General features: G+C 44.9%; 1 protein-coding gene across 1 annotated transcript in view; it reads left to right on the top strand.

Moving 5' to 3' along the window:
- The window catches only part of LOC144607206 (PDZ domain-containing protein GIPC3-like), a 39,519-nt gene that overhangs the window by 6,356 nt on the left and 12,399 nt on the right, over nt 1-20,764 (top strand). The window contains exon 3 of the mRNA XM_078423887.1: nt 4,416-4,596. Within this exon, the coding sequence (XP_078280013.1) occupies nt 4,416-4,596 (181 nt within the window). The remainder of the gene's footprint in view (nt 1-4,415; nt 4,597-20,764) is intronic.

Here is a 20,764-nt window from a genome sequence, read left to right as displayed (position 1 = left end):
GAGCTCTTAAGGATAGTGGAGTGAGGGGGTATGGGGAGAAGGCAGGAACTGATTGAGAGTGATCAGCCATGATCGCATTGAATGGCGGTGCTGGCTCGAAGGGCTGAATGGCCTACTCCTGCACCTATTGTCTATTGTCTATTGTCTATTGTCATCTACATATGGACTACATATCCAACAGGGTTTTAACAAGTTCATCACAAAGGCTGGCTAAGTCCTGGGGGCAGAGTTGGATTCATGGGAGGTGGTCTTGGAGGGGAGGATGCTCCTCAAACTGCGGGGCATCTTAGACAATACAGCTCACCCCCTCCATGACACACTGGTCAACCTGAGGAGCACCTTCAGCAACAGACTGGTTCCACCAAGATGCAGCACAGAACACCACAGGAGATCCTTTTTCTCTGTGGCTATCACACTGTACAACTCCACCCCCTTCTGTCGTTGGGTAGACTGACTCCCCTTTCCCCCCTCTCCAATCTTTGCACAGCCCCCGATCTTTTCCACTCATCACTTTAATTTCATGTTTCATGTATCTTGTGTTTTATGACTGCTGGCCGATCAATCTCCCTCCTGGGATAAATAAAGTTCTATCGTATCGTATTGTCTCGTATATGTCCTGAAAGGGAGGTACGTAATGTAGTTTACGATGGCATTTTTTATTGTCTCGTGTACCTCGAGACAATGTATACAATCCAGTAAAATCGTACTATACCTAAGGACAATCATGCAAAAAGTAAGAGTCTAACAGTTGGAGTATAACAAAAATAGTGCATTTCTTCTGAGACAGTACACAAAGAGATGCCAAGATTCTGACACCAACTTGTATCTTTCAAGTATCAAGTTTGTAAAAATATCTCATATTGGCCTTAAATGCCCATTGTCCTGGCAACGGGCCTTTGGAAGGATTATGACATGGACCCCTGAATGCTGTGCTGGTGATATTGTCCACTGTATCTGGCCTGGAGGGGTAGCAAAGGTCGTTTGTGTGGCAGGACTAAATGTATTTGCATTACTTGCAGTAAGGGCAGGCACAGTGTCACGTCTAGTAGAGCTGCTGCCTCACAGTGACGGGTTCGATCCCGACCTTAGGTGCTGTGTGTGTGGCGTTTGCACGTTCTCCCTGTGACCACGTGGGTTTTCTTCGGCTGATTTGATTTCCTCCGACGTCCCAAAGACGTGCGGGTTTGTAGGTTAATCGGCCCTCTGTAAATTGCCCTGAGTGCCTAGGGAGTGGTTGTGAAAGTGGGATAACATAGAACTAGTGTGAACGAATGATGGATGGTAAGCGTGGACTCAGTGGGCTGAAGGACCGTAGGTCTAAACTGTTGTAGATGTCTAATGTACGTCTAAACTGTATGTCTGAACTGATCCATGCTGTATTTATAAACTAAATTCATTTACGATCAATTATTGGATTTTAACATCATTTTTAAACATTATTTGCCGCAGGATATCGAAACAAATGTTTAGTGCTGCATTTTTCTGCTTCTTATTGTTTACAGCCAAAGAAACATGTACATTTTGACTGGAGGAAACTGAGAGCAGAAAGATTTTGCTATTGCCTAGACTGCGTGATTTAAACTCCTAAAATGGATTGCTACACCACTAAAGATAGGGATCAGCATTAAAAACATGATTTCATTATTTTAAAATTAAGCACCAGATGGTAGGAGCCAGTCTGTCAATGTGGTCAAGATTTTTCACGGGGTGAACATTGGATTGATTGGGAAAATAATCACAGATTATCGTTAATGAAACCTCCATAAATGGCTTTGTTGTGAATTTGGCGTGAAATTAATGTTGGAACGCTTGTGTTAGGATCTATTAATGGGGTGGAAAGTGATTTCATGCATACTTTGGTGCAGTGATTTGTGGCTTGCAATCGCTCATCCCTTTCGGTTCTCTATCAGTATTTTCTTCCACCCCTAATCTGGTTTACAGGTTCCAGCAGTCTGCTCGGCATTGCTGTATGATGAGTTGTTTGATGTAGGGGGGGTGGGGGGAACAATCATCTGTTGAAAGAAATTTCCGAGAAGTATGTTGGGATAAAAACATGTGATTCTGGGTTGAGTGATTCTGTTTCTTTAATATTTCTTGGCAGAGTGGTCATCTAAGGCATTGAAATGGTTGGATCAATTCACACTGTCATTGACAGGAGATCAGAAAGCCACATACACATTACATAACACAGAACCTTCAGCCCTCAATGTCTGGTTTATGGTGGTACTTTATTTGTAGGTGTACCGAGGTACAGTGAAATTCATTTTTGTATACAGTCCAGTGGAAGTATCACTATACATAAGCACTTAGATTCATATTAGATAAGCATCTCAGACTGAAGAAGGGTCCCGTCCCGAAACGTCGCCCATTCCTTCTCTCCTGAGATGCTGCCTGACGTGCTGAGTTACTCCAGCATTTTGTGAATAAATACCTTTGATTTGTACCAGCATCTGCAGTTATTTTCTTATACTAAGTGTATAACAGTAGTACACTGAGGCAGTATATAGTGTTGCCATTTTCAAGTCTGTGCCCAACATGATGCCAAGATACTCTAATCTCATCGGTCTGGACATGATCCATACCACTCCATTCCCTCTATATCCATGTGCCGATCTAAAAGCTTCTTTAACACCACTATTGTATCTCCCTCCACCAACATCGCTGGCAATGTGTTCCAGGCACCCACCACCCTCTGTGTAATATATTTGCTCTGTTCCTCTCTTATAAACTTTGCCCCTCTCAGCTTAAAGCAATGCCTTCTAGTCGTTGACATCTGACTGAATACTCTAAATATGTCTCTCATAACTTTATATACTTCTATTAGGTCTCCCATCAAACTCATTGTTTTTAGCATAATACTCATGCCAACACAGGGAGAATGTGCAAACTGCACATGGACATCATCCGAGATTAGGATCTAACCCAGGACTCTGGTGGTGTGAGACAGCAGGTCTATCATCTGTGCCACCACAGTTATCAATTCAGTCATTGCTTTTCTGGAAAGTATCGTTCAATGTAAAAGTACCGAATAACCTGCTAGGACGTTGCTGGGTCCAGTTAAGAGGGAATCTTGATGGTGCTTTCATGTCAAGCCAGACTGAATAAAACAGATCATTAGCAAACATGATGAGTCATTGCAGCCATACAGTTGTCTCATGTCTAATCAACATTACTGATGTTAACTTGGTCAAATTTCTCAGCAGTTGGGTTAAATTCACAGTGTGGACTCAATTGGGCGGCACGGTAGCGCAGCGGTAGAGTTGCTGCTTTACAGCGAATGCAGCGCCGGAGACTCAGGTTCGATCCTGACTACGGGTGCTGCACGGTAAGGAGTTTGTACGTTCTCCCCGTGACCTGCGTGGGTTTTCTCCGAGATCTTCGGTTTCCTCCCACACTCCAAAGACGTACAGGTATGTAGGTTAATTGGCTGGGTAAATGTAAAAATTGTCCCTAGTGGGTGTAGGATAGTGTTAATGTATGGGGATCGCTGGGCGGCATGGACTTGGAGGGCCGAAAAGGCCTGTTTCCGGCTGTATATATATGATACGATATGATAATAGGGCTTGTTTCCCTGCTGTAGGTATCCATGAATGAAATTTTAATTCATAAGAAAGTAGGAGCAGTAATAGGCCACTCGGTCCCTCAAGCCTGACTTACCATTCCAGATGATCATAGTTGATTTGCCCAAGACACCATCTCCTCTTCTGTGCCCGGCCCCTCAATTCCCTGATTTTGCAAAATATTGAATTACTTCCTCTTAAAGTACACCCAATCATCTAGCATCCCCAACCCTTTTGGGCATAAAATTCCAGTGATTCAACGTCCCCTGCAAGAAGATATTTCCAGAGCAATAGTAGAGTCTGTGCCCGACATGATGCCAAGATACTCTAAGGATTCTGCCAAGATGTCTGTAGAAGGGTCTCGACCCGAAACATCACCCATTCCTTCTCTCCAGAGATGCTGCCTGACCCGCTGAGTTACTCCAGCATTTTGTGATACCTTCGATTTGTACCAGCATCTGCAGTTATTTTCCTACACAGTAGAGTCATAGTATAGTGTACACAGTACACAGTGCAGTGTGGAAACAGGCCCTTCGGCCCAACTTCCCCATGCCGACCAACATGTCCCATCCACACTAGTCCCAACTGCCTGTGTTTGGCCCATATCCATTTAGATCCATTAGATTTAGACATGTACCTGCCTAATGGTTTCTTAAACGTTGCAAAAGCCCCTGTCTCAACTACCTCCTCTGGCAACTTAACTTGACGTAACTTCAAAATTATTTACCATAGTCTGCATTCAAACTTAATTTTTTATAATGAACTTTGTGAATCATTGTGGCAAAAAAAAAAAGATTTATTTTCAGGGCGCTGATTGCATTTGTTTTTACTAACCAGTAGTTTGTGATTTCACAGAGGATTAAAGAAGGTAGCACGATCGACGGAATCAAGACTGTTTGCGTTGGAGACCACATAGAAGGAATAAACAATCAAACTATCGTGGGCTGTCGACATTACGAAGTTGCCAAGATGTTGAAAGACTTGCCTAAAGGTCAACCATTTTTGCTTGCATTAGTGGAACCAAGGAAAGCATTTGGTGAGTTAACCAACAGACCAGTCCAAGTGTCTAAACAAACATCATTCACACTTGTAACAATAACATTTAGTCGGTGAAGGCTACATTTTTTGATCCATTCTTTTGAACAGTTCATCTTGCAACAGTCCTAAGATTTTCTACCATTCTTTTGGTCAAGTCCAGTCAAGTTTATTGTCAAATGCGCAGGTACAGTGAAGTACAGGTCCAAAGAAAATCTTGCCTTCAGCAACATCATCGGCACATAGACTTAGACAACATACAAAAAAACACAAATGATGCATGACACTACACATAAATTCTACAAGATGTTGAATAAGAAAAAAGACTGTGCAATAAACAAGATATTAGTGCAGAAATACACAATTGGAAATCAAATCCACGGTCGGTCAAGAGGGGGTCTGTATTGTTCCGTTGCCAAGGGCGGCTTAGGTTGGTTCAAGAAGCTGATGGTTGTAGGAAAGTAGTTGTTCATGAACCTGGTGGTGTGGAACGTCAGGCTTCTGTACTTCATCCCAATGGCAGCAGTGGGAAGAGAGCATGGGTCAGATGGTGTGGATCTTTGATGACAGATGCCGCCTTTTGAGCCAAGGCCTCATGAAGATGCTGTCCCACCCCCTCCACTGACATCAGTCTGAAGAAGGGTCTCGACCCGAAACGTCACCCATTCCTTCTCTCCAGAGATGCTGCCTGACCCGCTGAGTTACTCCAGCATTTTGTATCTACCTTCGATTTAAACCAGCATCTGCAGTTTTCTTTCCTTCATTCCTTTTAGTGATTTCTATATTTATATTCTAAAATACTTTTAGAATATAAGAGGAAAATTAAAATACAAATCCGCATATCTTTAGGATGTGGGATGAAACTAGAGCACCCAGTGGAAATGTACTCTTTCACAAGGCGACTGTGTAAACTCCATACAGCGAACACCCAGGGTCAGGGCCAGGGTCAGACCCAGGTCTCTGGCTCTGTGAAGCAGCCGTTTTATCAGTTCTTTGTGCTGCCCTAGTTCAAGTCTTTCCATTTCAAGAAGGATGTGGAGGCTTTGGAGAGGGTGCAGAAAGCAGAGGTTGGAGAGACACGAGTTATTTTCTCTGTAATGTCAGAGGTTGAGAGGAGTCCTTCAGCATCTCTAAACTAAACTGAACTGACAAATAAACAAACGAGAGTTTTAGTATATAGATGTATCTTTGTGGAGTGCTCCCTGAATCATTGAAAACTATTAAACAAGGACAGTTGGGGCAATACAAGAATACTTTTATCAGTATAAGAGTCTAGAAATTAACTCTGAAACGGTACACGATAGCGCGACAATTTTCGGCCCACCTTACTCACCGTCGTCCCTTTAGTGCTAATGGAAGAAGTTTCATTGAAATAGGTGTTAAATTTTTAAAGTTATTTCCATTTTAAAGTTTAAATCTATCTCCGAGGGAGGGAGGGAGGGGGTGGAGGGAGGGAGGGAGGGAGGGAGGGGGTGGAGGGAGGGAGGGGGGAGGAGGAAGGAGGATAAGGGGGATTAAGGGGGATGGAGTGGAGGGGGAGGGGAAGGGGGGGGGGTGAAGAGAGGGGGGGAGGGAGGGGAGGAGGGAGGGGAGGGGGCAAGGGAGGGGAGGAGAGGGTGCTGCTCCAATGCAGGAGAGGTTTGGGCCCAACGGGTCCACTTGGTCTAGTCACTAAATAAAATCTCTTGTCCTTCTTTGTGCTGCCCTAGTTCAAGTCTTTCCATTTCAAGAAGGATGTGGAGGCTTTGGAGAGGGTGCAGAAAGCAGAGGTTGGAGAGACACGAGTTATTTTCTCTGTAATGTCAGAGGTTGAGAGGAGTCCTTCAGCATCTCTAAACTAAACTGAACTGACAAATAAACAAACGAGAGTTTTAGTATATAGATGTATCTTTGTGCATCCATTAATTCTATTTAAATTACAGCCATTTGTTTAAAATTGAAACCCAACCCATGTACCTTGAAAGGCAATTGCTTCAGCATCTACATTTTTAATTAGGATTGGTAAAAATAGGACAAATGTAAAATTTTCTCTATAACCGACTGATAAAGGGCTAAACGTCTGATGATGTTTCAAACTGACTTCACAAGTCTCACAATTGCACTTTTGATTTTATGACAGTGGCAATTGTTTGCACAAACCTATCCAGAACTTAAATGGACTTTTGATTGGTAACAGCAGGATACAAACATAATCTGCTATTCATTATATATCTTCGGCCTTTATTTATTCATGAAAGGCTGAATTTAATGTGTCTCAATAACATCTTCGAAGCTGCTCTCAGTGTTGAGCTCACAGTCCATCACCCTCAGTGACTACCCTCAGTGCAGGAAGGAACTGCAGATGCTGGTTTAAACCAAAGATAGACACAAAAAGCTGGAGTAACTCAGCAGATCAGGCAGCATCTCAGGAGAAAACGGAATAGGTGATAGTTAGGCCACTTAGGACTGAGATGAGGAGAAGCTTTTTCACCCAGAGAGTTGTGAATCTGTAGAATCCTCTGCCACAGAAGGCAGTGGAGGCCAATTCACTGGATGTATTCAAGAGAGAGTTGGATATAGCTCTTAGGGCTAATGGAATGAAGGGGGATGGGGAGAAAACAGGAATGGGGTACTGATTCTGGATGATCAGCCATGATTATATTGAATGGCGGTGCTGGCTCAGAGGGCCGAATGGCCAACTCCTGCACACATTTTCTATGTTTCGGGTCAGGATCCTTCTTCAGACTGAGAGTCAGGCGAAAGGGAAATGAGAGTAAGTTATAATGTCATACCTTCAGCTGACCACGTCCATGCCAACCATTAACTATTCATTCATTTTAATATCCATTCACAAGCACTTAGTGAGCCTTGGCAATGTACCTGTTAACCCAGATATTCCTTAAACATTATGATAGTACCTGCTACCTGCTTCCACTATCTAACAAACAGTCCGGTACTGACGCAGGCCATTCAGCCCACAATATATATGCCTGGCATGATGCCAAGATAAACTAATCACTTCTGCCTGCCCCGGTGAGTTACTCCAGCACAAATTCTGGTAATTTGCTTTATGTCTATGTTATAGTTCACACGACAGTAATGTTGCACCTAAGGTGAACAGAACAACTGTGCAGGATAACGGTGTGGGAAGAATTAAACAGTTTAGTTTTGTTTAGTTTGTTATTGTCATGTGTACCGAGGTACAGTGAAAAGCATTAGTCTGTGTGTTATCCAGTCAGAGAAAAGATCATACATGAATACAATCTAGTCATCCACAGTGTTCAGAGGACAGTGTACAGGTAAAGGATAAAGGGTACAACATTCAGTGCAAGATATAATATTGGAGTGCGACAATGTCCGATTAAAGACAGATCAAAGGTCTCCAGTGAGGTAGATGGGAGGTCAGGACCGCACTTTGACTGATGAGATGGGAGGTCAGGGTCGCTCTCTAGCTGATGAGATGGGACAGGAGGGGGAGGCATGGTGGAGTGGCGGTAGAGGTGCAGCCTTACAGCACCAGAGACCCGGTTTGATCCTGACTACGGATGCTGTCTGGACAGAGTTTGTACCTTCTCCCCGTGACCTGCGTGGGTTTTCTCCGAGATCTTCGGTTTCCTCCCACGCTCCAAAGGCGTACAGGCTGTTAGGCTAATTGGCTTGGTATAAATGTAAATTGTCCCTAGTGTGCGTAGGATAGTGTTAATGTGCGGGGATTGTTGTTCGGAGCGGACTCAGTGGGCTAAAGGTCCTTTTTCCGTGTTGTATCTCAAAACTAAACTAAACTAAACTAATGAGGACCACACTCCAGCTGGCCGCACTGTCTTGGAGAAAGCCAATCATCTGGAGTGTTGTTGGAACAGCACTCATCTTGGCAAATAGGCAGCATTCCTACACACTGCTGTCTTTGCCTTTAGATGGCCAAAACTGCTTCACAGATTCACTTGAAATAGATTTCCCAGCATCTGAACTACCTTTGAAGTCACAGTATTTTAGTCATCATTGTCATTGGCGGAGGTGGAACTAATTTGGGAAAGAAAACATTCATGAAACCAATAACACCAGATTTTCTACAGGAAGTAGTTAATATTTCAAGTCCAAAGAGCACTCATTCCAACAGAATATCTTTAATCTGAAACATTATCTGTTTCTCATTCCACAGATCCATACCTGAGTGTTTCCAGATTGTTCTGCTTTTGTTTCAGATTTCCAGCTCCTGCGGTTCTTTAAATGTTTTTGTCTAGGATTTATCTAAACACTTAAGAGGCCCAAAACCACCACCTTCTTGATGTCAAAAATGCCCTGACATTTTAGTATACCCCACACTGATCTCACTATCCACCAAGTCATTCTGCTTGGTGACTACCAAGTTTGTTATTATGATGGCATTTCAGGGACACTTGGACAGGTGCATGTGTAGGAAAGGTTTAGAGGGAGATGGGCCAAATGTGGGCAAATGGAATGGCTAGCTTTTGGGGCAGAGGGATATGAGCCGTGAGCGGGCGGGTGAGACTGGTGTGGATACGACATCTTGGTTGGCGTGGGCAGGTTGGGCCAAGGGGCCTGTTTCTATGCATGATTCTATGTCACAAGAAACTAAACTGTTCTTGTGCATGATTCTATGTCACAAGAAACGGAACCATCCCATCACCAACTAGAGAGTGGTCCTGATCTACCATCTGGCTCATTGAAGACACTCGGACTATCTTTAATTGGACCTTAGGCTGGGCTTCATCTTGCACTAAATGTTATTCCCTTTATCCTGTATCTGAACACTGTGAATGGCTTGATTATAATCATGTATAGTCTTTCCGTTGACTGGTTGACATGCGACAAGAAAGGTTTTCACAGTACCTCGGTACACGTGACTATAAACTAAACTAAACTAAACTGAACTAAACTAAACTAAATTAAACTAAACTTAGATGGGGAATCTTGGTCTGCATGGACGAGTTAGGCCCAAGGGCCTGTTTCTGCGCTGTATAACTCTAAGACTCCATGACTAAGACAAGTGCAAAGTACTTGTTTCATATCTCGTACTCATCCTCTAACACCAAGCATAAATTCCCTCCTTTTAAACAATGTCATAGATGTTGTTACAGTGGCCGGCATATTTGATTACTGATTACTGAGGTGCATATGCAGTATATGGTATTCTGGGAGAGAAGAATTCAGCATGATGTCTAATAACAGGATGTGAATGAATCCAGCACATGCTTCAGAATAAACTGACGCAATGTTGTTGGTTCTTTAATTTTGACTTAATGACCGCCATTGTTTGGCACTGTTGGAATTGTAATGCAGTGTTACGAATTCAGCAAGACCACATTAGGCAGTCATGATACTCTCAGTGCTCTGATCCTCGTGTCAATGATATCAGGCACAAAGATTCTGAATCCCCGATGATTCCATTCTAGGAATATTCTGCACAGTACTTGCACCAAATGGTATGCAGTGAGATTCATCATTTGTGACATTCTGTTCATGTTGGTTTTCCATCATAACAGGATGTTTGGCATTCGCTCACACTGAGACACGACATCTTATATGAGCAGTTAAATCAAGGATTGAGGGTTTCCTTGCACAGTGAACTGCCATTCGGCCTTTCATTTGTATGTTCATAAGTTTAGTTTAGAGATACAGCGCGGAAACAGGCCCTTCGACCCACCGAGTCCGCACCGACCAGTGATCCCCGCCCACTAACGCTTTCCTACATACACTAGGGACAATATACGTTTCAACCAAGTCAATCAACCTAAAAACCTGTACGTCTTTGGAGTGTGGGAGGAAACCAAAGATTTTGGAGAGAATACGCGCAGTGCACTCCCACACTGTACAACTCCTCCCCCTTCTGTCGTGGGGTAGACTGACCCCCCCCCCCCAAATCTTTGCACATCCCCAAACCTTTACACTCGCCACTTTAATTTCATGTTTCATGTACCTTGTGTTTTATGACTGTTGACAGACCAATTTCCCTCCTGGGATGAATAAAGTTCTATTGTATCGTAGGTCATGGGGAGAACGGATAAACTCCGTGCAGACAAGCACTTGAAGTCGGAATCGAACACTGTAAGGCAGCAACTCTACCGATGCCTATCATTAGTGATAGGAGCAGAATTAGGCCCTTCCGCCCATCGAGTCTACTCCCCCATTGAATCATGGCTGATCTACCTTTCCCTCTCAACCCCATTCCCCTGCCGTGTGTATATTTTGGACCGCGTTGCCGCAAGCTCTGTTTGCGCTCCTTTTACCTGTGAGGGACAGATTTCAGGCCCTGGATCGAGAAGATTGCAAAAAGTGGTGAACACTCCCCAGTCCATCACAGGCACCTCCCCACCCACGAAGCGATCTACAGGAGTCGCTGCCTCAAAAAGGCAGCCAGCGCCATCAGAGACCCACACCACCCTGGCCACACTCTCATTTTACTCCTGCCATTGGGTGGAAGGTATTCATATATCATATCATATATATACAGCCGGAAACAGGCCTTTTCGGCCCTCCAAGTCCGTGCCGCCCAGCGATCCACGCACATTAACACTATCCTACACCCACTAGGGACAATTTTTACATTTACCCAGCCAATTAACTTACATACCTGTACGTCTTTGGAGTGTGGGAGGAAACCGAAGATCTCAGAGAAAACCCACGCAGGTCACGGGGAGAACGTACAAACTCCTTACAGTGCAGCACCCGTAGTCAGGATCGAACTTGAGTCTCCGGCGCTGCATTCGCTGTAAAGCAGCAACTCTACCGCTGCGCTACCGTGTCGCAAAATGGAGTCTGAAAACTGTAACGTCCAGGTTCAGGAGCAGCTTCTTCCCTACAACCATCAGGTTATGAAACACTGCAACATCCAACCAAGCTCCGAACTACAGTACATAGACGGTGGGCATTGTTTTTTGTCTTTCCACTGTTTTTTTGATATACTGATTTTTTGCTTACTATAGTGTTCACAGAGTTCTGTGTTTGTATATCTGTTGTGCTGCTGCAAGGATAAAAGTCATTGTTCTGTTTCGGGACATATGACAATAAAACAATCTTGTCTCCTGACTCTTGGTTGCACCTTGACTTGTTGGCTGGCTGCTTCTCGCAGTTCTTCATCTGCCGTTACCTGAGGTCGTCATTTGCAATCATAAAGGAAGCCCATCAACGTCTCTACCTCATTAGAAGATTGAGGAGATGCAGTATGTTAGCCAATGGTCTCCTGAACCTCTACAGGTGTGCGGTAGAGAGCATATTGACTGGTTGCATCATGGCCTAGTATGGCAACTTGAACGCTCAGGAATGAAGGGAATTACGGAAAGTGGTGAACACTGCCCAGTCCATCACAGGTACTGACCTCCCCACCATTGATACTGATCCCAGGAATGGGTGGGTTAACATACGATGAGCGTTTGATAGCACTGGGCCTCTACTCCCTGGAGTTTAGAAAGGATGAGGTGGGACCTTACAGAAACTTACCGAATAGTGAAAGGCCTGGATGGAGTGAATGTGGAGAAGATGTTTCCACTAGTGGGAGAGTCTAGCGCCAGAGGTCATAGCTTCAGAATTAAAGGATGTTCCTTTAGGAAGAAGATGAGGAGGAATTTATTTAGTCAGAGGGTGGTGAACCTGTGGAATTCTTTGCCACAGAAGGCTGCGGAGGCCAAGCCAATGGATATTTTTAAGGCAGGGATAGATAGATTCTTGATTAGTACGGGTGTCAGGGGTTATGGGGAGAAGGCAGGAGAATGGGGTTAGGAGGAGGATAGATGGATCAGCCATGATTGAATGGTGGAGTAGAATTGATGGGCCCAATGGCCTAATTCTGCTCCTATCACTAATGAACTCATGAACCATTGAAGGAATCTATAAGAAGCACTGTCTCAAAAAGGCAGCCAGCATCATCAAGGACCCACACCACCCTGGCCACATTCTCATTTCACTCCCGCAATCGGGAAGAAGGTATTGGAGTCTGAAAACTGTGACCACCAGGTTCAAGAATAATTTCCTGCCCATCAGTATGGGTGATGGGCACTGACTAAACAATGCCGTTAATGCAGAAGCAGGTGGAGCACCACTGGAGATGCTTCGGTGATATGAAGAGATGCACTGGGGCCACAGATGCTGTCTCGTCCGTTGAATTCCTCCAGCACCTTGTGTCATCATCTTTTAGGAAGCCTTGTGATTGTGTTGATATCACCTCCCTCCCGTGGTTGATGATGGCAACAGAAAATGAAATGTTTCTGCACGTGGAAGCATGAGGTTGATCTCCTGCCTTCTCCCCATCGCCCCAGATACCCAACCTCGCAAATCATCCACCTCTCTTCCAGTCAAGTATCCGTGTCGGGGTCCCGAAACGGTTCAATGGCCCCTGTAGTTGTCATCTGTTTGCGTTGGTTACCTTTGCACCACTGTTTCCAGACAGCCCATGAATAGAGACAGTTCCTCCTGCTGTACGAATGAACTGCAGATGCCGGTTTAAACCGAAGATAGACACAAAAAGCTGGAGTAACTCAGCGGGACAGGCAGCATCTCTGGAGAGAAGGAATGGGTGACGTTTCGGCTTGAGACCCTTCTTCAGTCTGAAGATGGGTCTGTCCCGCTGAGTTACTCCAGCTTTTTGTGTCTGGCTTCAGTTCCTCCTGCTCATTGTTTCCATTGTTGGCCGTGATGTTCCATCACTACCCAAGGGTTCAGAAGGTCTATCGTGGTCTCTTTTAAGTCCCACTCACACATGGCATCAAGACCCAACATGTTTTGGATCAGGAATGGTTTACCAATTAGAAGCAGATTTGGATATTGTTCTGTTTTAATTAAGTTCTTTTTTTGTATTGAAACAAAGAGTTGTTTGAGTTCTCACAGCATGTGGTGGACGGTACTTAAACATTAAGTGAAAACAGGACTTCTTCTGCCTCAGGGTATTGTTTGTGCATTTACACTGGGACTGTTACAACTTTGTTTTTTCATTTACATTTAGAAATGCAGAGGAACAATTTATAAGTCTATTTATAAGGTTCTCTCCGGGTGCTCCGGTTTCCTTCACATCCCAAAGATGTGCGGGTTTGTAGGTTAATTGGCTTCCGTAAATTGCCCCTAGTGTGTTGGGCTTGGATAGGAAAGTGGGATAACACAGAACTAGTGAATGGGTGATCGATGGTCGGCATGGACTCAATGGCCAAAGGGCCTGTTTCTACACCGTATCTCTAAACTAAGCTTAACAAAAGTAAAGCAAACTAAACTGTACTGTGGGGTAAGGAGCACATCTAATTTATATTCTTGCTTGATACAATAATATCGAAGCTGGACTAGGGCCCGAGGCTCCTCAAGCTTGCGCTGCAATTTAACGTCATCATGGCTGATCTATGTTCGCCTCAGCTCCTCTTCTGCGCCATTTTTCTCATAACTATAGGCTTCGATCGTCAGAGTTTTGTGAAGTTTGTACCTTCTCCCCGCGACCGTGTTGGTTTTCTCCGGGTGCTCTGGTTTCTTCCCGCACTCCAAAGACACTTGCAGGTTTGTATAATTGGCTCGGGTAAAATTGTAAATTGTCCCCCGAGTGTGCAGGATAGTGTTAGTGCGCGGGGATCGCTGGCCGGCGCGGACTTGGTGGGCCGAAGGGCCTGTGTCCGCGCTGTAGCTCTAAACTACATTTTTAAAAAAAACATTAAATAGAAAGTGTTGGAGAAACTTAACAACTCAGGCAGCAACTGTGGAGGGAATGGATGGGTGTGATTTCAGATCAGGATCCTCCTTCAGTTCTTCAGTTTAGTTTAGTTTATTGGTACAGTATGGTTGCAGGCCCTTTGGCCCTCAGACTATCGATCACCCGTTCACACTGGTTGCATGTTATCCCACTTTCACATCCACTCCCCACACACTGGGGGCAATTGTACAGTGGGCAATTAACCCACAGACTCGCACGTCTCTGGGATGAGGGAGGAAACTGGAGCTCCCGGAGGTAACCCGCACGGTCACAGAGAGAACGTGCAGACTCCACGCGCAGAGAGCGCCCGAGGTCAGGATTGAACCCTGGTCTCTGGTGCGGTGAGACAGCGGCTCTACCGGCTGTGCATTCTCAAGAAAGGTCCCGACCCGAAGGAAACGCTGCCCTGAGCGTGGCCTCCACAGATGCTGCCTGACCCACTGAATTCCCCCACCACTTTGTGTTGTGTTCAAGATTCCAGCCTCCTCATGTCAGCTGAAGAATAAACTGTGGTTTGGCACAGATGCAAAGCGCTACAGATTTCCAATAAGTTCAGAACATTTCATCCACGTGCTGTGTCCCAGGGCCATCATTCAAAAGGGAACCTTACTACCCTCAAGTAAGCCAACAACATCTGAGTTTATTTTATTTTTTATCTCTTGACGCCTTCATTACCTCTGAAATTCCTTATCTGATATCCAGTAACAGATGTGCAAAAGCTTACTCCAACTAAGGATGAGGAAGATTAAAACCTTTCCCCTTCACTGCCCATTTGAGACTATGTTTGCCAACCACCATAGTATGAAAACAGGCCCTTCGGCCCAACTCATCCATACCGTCCTATGTCCCTGTCTAAGCTAGTGCCATTTGCCTGTACTTGGCCCATATCCCTCACAACCACACACACCACATAGCTCCCAAATGAGTCTGAAGAAGGGTCCCGACATGAAACGTCACCTATCCAGGTTTTCCAGACCTGCTGAGTTACTCCTGCACTTTGCGGCTTGTTTTGTAAACCGGCATCTGCTGTTCCTTGTTTCCACCTTCTCCCTCTCATCGTTTCCTGTCAATGCACCTGTCTGAAAATGTCTTTTTTTAACGTTTTAATCGCACCCACCGCTGCCACTTCCTCTTGCACCTTGTTCCAAATACCTACAGTAACAGCCTCTGTGTGAAAAACCAGCCGCCAAGTTCCCCTTTAAACAATCCCCCTCTCCACATTTCCACTTCACTCCCTGGAAACTAAGGGAAAGTGAAGCAGCCTCTCTACAACCTTGGCATCATGTTTAATCCTGCAAAGAGGGCGGAACAGTGGCACAGCGGCAGAGTTGCTGCCTTACAGCGTTTGCAGCGCCGCAGACCCAGGTTCAATCCTGACTACAGGTGTTGTCTGTATGGATTGAGAATGATCAGCCATGATCACATTGAATGGCGGTGCTGGCTCGAAGGGCCGAATGGCCTCCTCCTGCACCTATTGTCTATTGTCTATTGTCTATTGAGTTTGTACCATTCGTGGGTTTTCTCTGAGATCTTCGGTTTCTTCCCACCCTCCAAAGACGTACAGGTATGTAGGTAATTTGGCTTGGTAAATGTAAAAATTGTCCCTAGTGTGTGTAGGGTAGTGTTAATGTGCGGGGATCGCTGGTCGGCGAGGACCCGGTGGGCCGCAGGGCCTGGTTCTACGCTGTATCCCTAAACTAAACTAAACTAAGCTAAGCTAAACTAAACTAAACTAAGAACATCTATTTCCCCTCGACTCTGTCCTGATGCAGTACATCTGTTGCTGAAACCTTTGTACAGCCTTTTGCTATTGAAGAGTCAAGAGTCAAGAGTGTTTAGCTGTCACATGGGATGGGACCAGAGCAATTAAATTTTTACTTGCTGCAGCTTTGCAGGCACATTAACGCAACAATACAGTACTGTTAATTATCAGTTGTATAAGGTAAACACGAGGTAAAAATGATGGAGAAGACAGGAGAATAGGGTTAAGAGGGAGAGATAGATCAGCCATGATTGAATGGCAGAGTAGACTTGATGGGCCAAATGGCCTAATTCTGCTCCTATCATTTATGAACTTGCGAACTAGACCATGGTAGTGCAAGCCAAAGTGCGTAGTGCAATCTCGGCTGTGCAAAGTCCATACTTGTTCGGTGCTGAGGTAGGGTTGTGGTTCGTGTCGTGAAGGGTGGCTCAAGAGCCTGATGTTTGATGTGAAGAAGCTGTTCTTGAACCTGGAACTCAGGCTCCCGTACCATCTTCCAGATGGTGTTAGCGAGATGAGAGCTTGGCCAGGGTGGAGTGCCTTGTCGATGTTATTAGCTGGAGTAACTCAGCGGGACAGGCAGCATCTCTGGTGAAAAGGAACGGGTGACATTTCGGGTTGAGACCCTTCTTGAGAACGAAGAAGGGGTCTCGACCCGAAACGTCACCCATTCCTTCAACAAAAGTGAAGAATGAATATGATCACGCTAACTTCAGAGAAAGAGCGAGTCCAGGTCATGTAGCAGTTGAAGGCAAACGAGGTGTCTGTGAGGGATATATTGCTCGGGGCAACAGTGGAGGACATGCCCAGCAGATCAGACTGTACCGGGGAAAACAAATCTGATCCAAAATCACAGATGGGTGATTGCCAGAAGTCTCAATCCATTTGCAGAAACCCAAAGGCAGCCAGCATCATCAGAGACCCACACCACCCTGACCACACACTCATTCCACCCTTGCCATCGGGAAGAAGGTACAGGAACCTGAAAACTGTAATGTCCAGGTTCAGGAACAGCTTCTTCTCTGCAGCCATTCAGCTATTAAACACTGCAACCTCAAATATGCTCTGAACTACATAGACTATTATTGTTATTAGTGCACTGTTATTGTCTGTTTTTTTGGTGTGTACTTATGTGTGCGTGTGTGTATATATATATATATATATATATATATAATAATAATAATAATAATACATTTTATTTATATAGCGCTTTTCATATACTCAAAGACGCTTTACAGAGATTTTGAGAACATAGGGAAATTAATAAATAGATAAATAAGTAAATAAATAAATGAACAGAGAAAGGAGACAGTAGGTGAGGTGACCTTCAGTGGTTGAAGGCAGTACTGAACAGGTGAGACTTCAGCGATGTTTTGAATGTGGTGAGTGTGGGGGAGTCTCTAACGGTTTGGGGTAGTGAGTTCCATAGGGTGGGAGCAGCGATGGAGAAAGCCCTGTCCCCCCAGGATCTGAGTTTAGTCCGGATGTGGGGGGATAGGAGATTGGCAGCGGCAGAGCGGAGGGTGCAGGTGGGAGTGTGCCTGTGGAGGAGGTCGGTCAGGTAGGATGGGGCCAGGTTATGGAGGGCTTTGTAGGTTATGAGGAGGATTTTGTACTGGATTCTCTGGGGGATGGGGAGCCAGTGGAGTTTATAAAGGACGGGGGTGATATGGTCACGGATCGAGGTGTGTGTGAGTAGACGGGCAGCGGAGTTTTGAATGTATTGAAGTTTACTGATGATTTTTGAGGGTGCGCCATAGAGGAGGCTGTTGCAGTAGTCCAGACGGGAGGTGATGAAGGCGTGGATGAGGGTTTCTGCAGCTGTGGAGGAGAGGGATGGACGGAGACGGGCAATGTTTTTGAGGTGGAAGAAGGCTGTTTTTGTGATGTGTTTGATGTGTATATATATATATCTGATGCACATATATGTATATTTGTGAGTATGTGTATATAAACGCACACTGAGCTTTTTTTTCTCTTTTGTTTATTATATTATTTCCAGTGCACTATGTTTAGATATTCTGTTTGTGCTGCTGCAAGTGCTTCATTGTTCTATCTGGGACATATGATAATAAGAAAACTCTTGTCTCTCTTGCCTCAGAAGGCAGTGGAGGCCAATTCTCTGAATGCATTCAAGAGAGAGCTAGATAGAGCTCTTAAGGATAGCGGAGTCAGGGGGTATTGGGAGAAGGCAGGAACGGGGTACTGATTGAGAATGATCAGCCATGATCACATTGAATGGCGGTGCTGGCTCGAAGGGCCGAATGGCCTCCTCCTGCACCTATTGTCTATTGTCTATTGTCTTGACTCTTGACTCTTGCTACTTGGGTTGGCTGCTGTTTAGGCAAATATTCAGGAAACCTGTGTTGGCTCATATTCATCTCAGCTTAAGGGGCGGCACGGTTGCGCTGCGGTGGAGTTGCTGCCTTACAGCGCCAGAGACCCAGATTCGATCCTAACTCCGAGTGCTTGTCTGTACAGAGTTTGTACGTTCTCCCCGTGGCCTAAGTGTTTTTTTTTCTGGGATATCTGGTTTCCTGCCGCACTCCAAAGACATACAGGTTTGTAGGTTAATTGGCGTGGTATAATTGTAAATTGTCCTTAATGTGTGTAGATTAGTGTTAATGTACTTGGTTGTTGTGGGCTCGGTGGGCCGATGGGCCTGTTTCCACGCTGCATCTCTAAACTAAACTAAAATAAAATAAAAAATATAGTGTCCACCTGTTCTGAAGAACGTTAAAATGAAAGGCAAGTGGCAGTACATCTCTAATTCCCCGTCTGCTCTACTTCTCCCACTCTCGTCAGTTTAAGGTTGGCCCTAATGAACATTTTTTAGCATTGAGTTGAGTAGCCTTGAAATTGTCCATGTGGTATATCGAGTTTATGCCAACCATCTGTCAGTCGTTACACCAACCCCATTTTATTCACCACATATTCCTATCAACCACTCGCTCACTAGGGTGTATTTACTTTGGACTTTAGAGATACTGCAGGGAAGCAGGCCATTCGACCCACCGAGTCCGTGCAGACCAGTGATGACCTCCATACACTAACACTATCCTACACACCAGGGACGATTCTCAATTTTATCAAAGCCAATTAACCCACAAACCTGTATGTCTTTGGGGGTGTGGGAGGAAACGAGGGCACCCGGAGAAAACCCATGCGGTCACCAAGAGAACATACAAACTCTGTACAGACAGTACCCACAGTCAGGATTGAACCTGGGTCCCTGGCACTATAAGGCAGCAGCTCTACTGCTGCGCCTTGTCTGATTTCCATCCTGTGCAGCTCCACGACTCCCTATGTTTGCTAAACTGTGTTAAGAGTTAATATCTTTTCCTCTTTGGACTCGGGTCAAAATGATAAAAACTAATTGATACTTTTTCCAATGCATAAGCACCACAGTTTGCTCACAGGCTCAGCATAATATTCTGTAACATGTGTACATAGCTGAGAGCTGAATCCTATTATTCCAACGTCAACGGGTCTGTCCCTGTTGCTTCTGCCAAACACACACCATTCCAGTGGCTTTATTTTAAAGTGGTTTTTAAATATTTTTTTAAAAAATGTGGTTCCATTGAAGCCAGCAGTGGGGAATTTTGGAAGCAAATTGCATTAAAGTCCGATCTGTGTGGTGGCCTCCATGCGACACCCATGGGTTTTTTCAGGGCACTCCGAGCCATTCACAAGTGAGTGGAGAGACACAAAATTCTGGAGTAACTCAACGGGACAGGCATCTTCTCTGGAGAGAAGGAATGGTGACGTTTCATGTCGAGACCCTTCTTCTTGAGTCTGAAGAAGGGTCTCGACCCGAAACGTCGCCCGTTCCTTCTATCCAGAGATGCTGCCCGTCCCGCTGAGTTACTCCAGCATTTTGTGTCTATCTTAGGTGTCAACCAACATCTGCTGTTCCTTCTTACACGCAAGTGAGTGGAGTTGGGGTTGTCAGGGGTTGGAGCTATGTACCACAACTCTGTTAGTTCAACTGTTCCAGGATGCCACTGTGGACACCATTTGTGTTTTGTTTTAGCATTAGGTAGATAGAGAGGTGGAAAAAAAAAGGTTTTGGTACATTGGCGTTCATCAGTCAAGGTACTGAACATAACAAGTTCACAAGTTCACAAGTTATAGGAGTAGAATTAGACCATTTGGCCCAACAAGTCCTCTCCGCCATTCAATCATGGCTGATCTCTGCCTCCTAATCCAATTTTCCTGCCTTCTCCCCATAACCCTTGACACCCTTTCTAATCAAGAATTTGTCTATCTCTGCCTTAAAAATATCCACTGACTTGGCCTCCACAGCCCTCTGTGGCAATGAGTTCCACAGATTAACTTCCCTCTGACTAAAGAAGTTCCTCCTCACCTCCTTTCTAAAAGAGCACCCTTTAATTCCGAGGCTATGACCTCTGGTCCTAGACTCTCCCACCAGTGGAAACATCCTTTCCACACCCACTCTATCTGTGCCTTTCATTATTCTGTAAGTTTCAATGAGGTCCCCCCTCAACCTTCTAAACTCCAGTGAGTAGAGGCCCCATGCTGTCAAACACTCATCATATGCTAACCTACTCATTCCGGGGCACTCTTTTCGAAAGGGGGTGGGATGCCAATTTGGCCATGAGCACGGAAAATTCACCATCACAACTCTTTCAGTTATAATTAAAAACTATTATTTCAGATCTCAGATCCCCCCTGTTATTCCAAATCACGTTTTCTTTGGTTCTACTTAACATTCTGGCCTCTGTT

Source organism: Rhinoraja longicauda, chromosome 28, assembly GCF_053455715.1.
Source record: "Rhinoraja longicauda isolate Sanriku21f chromosome 28, sRhiLon1.1, whole genome shotgun sequence".
Lineage (NCBI taxonomy): Eukaryota > Metazoa > Chordata > Chondrichthyes > Rajiformes > Arhynchobatidae > Rhinoraja > Rhinoraja longicauda.
Note: the sequence above shows the minus strand (reverse complement) of the source record. Positions and strands in the feature narration are given on the sequence as shown.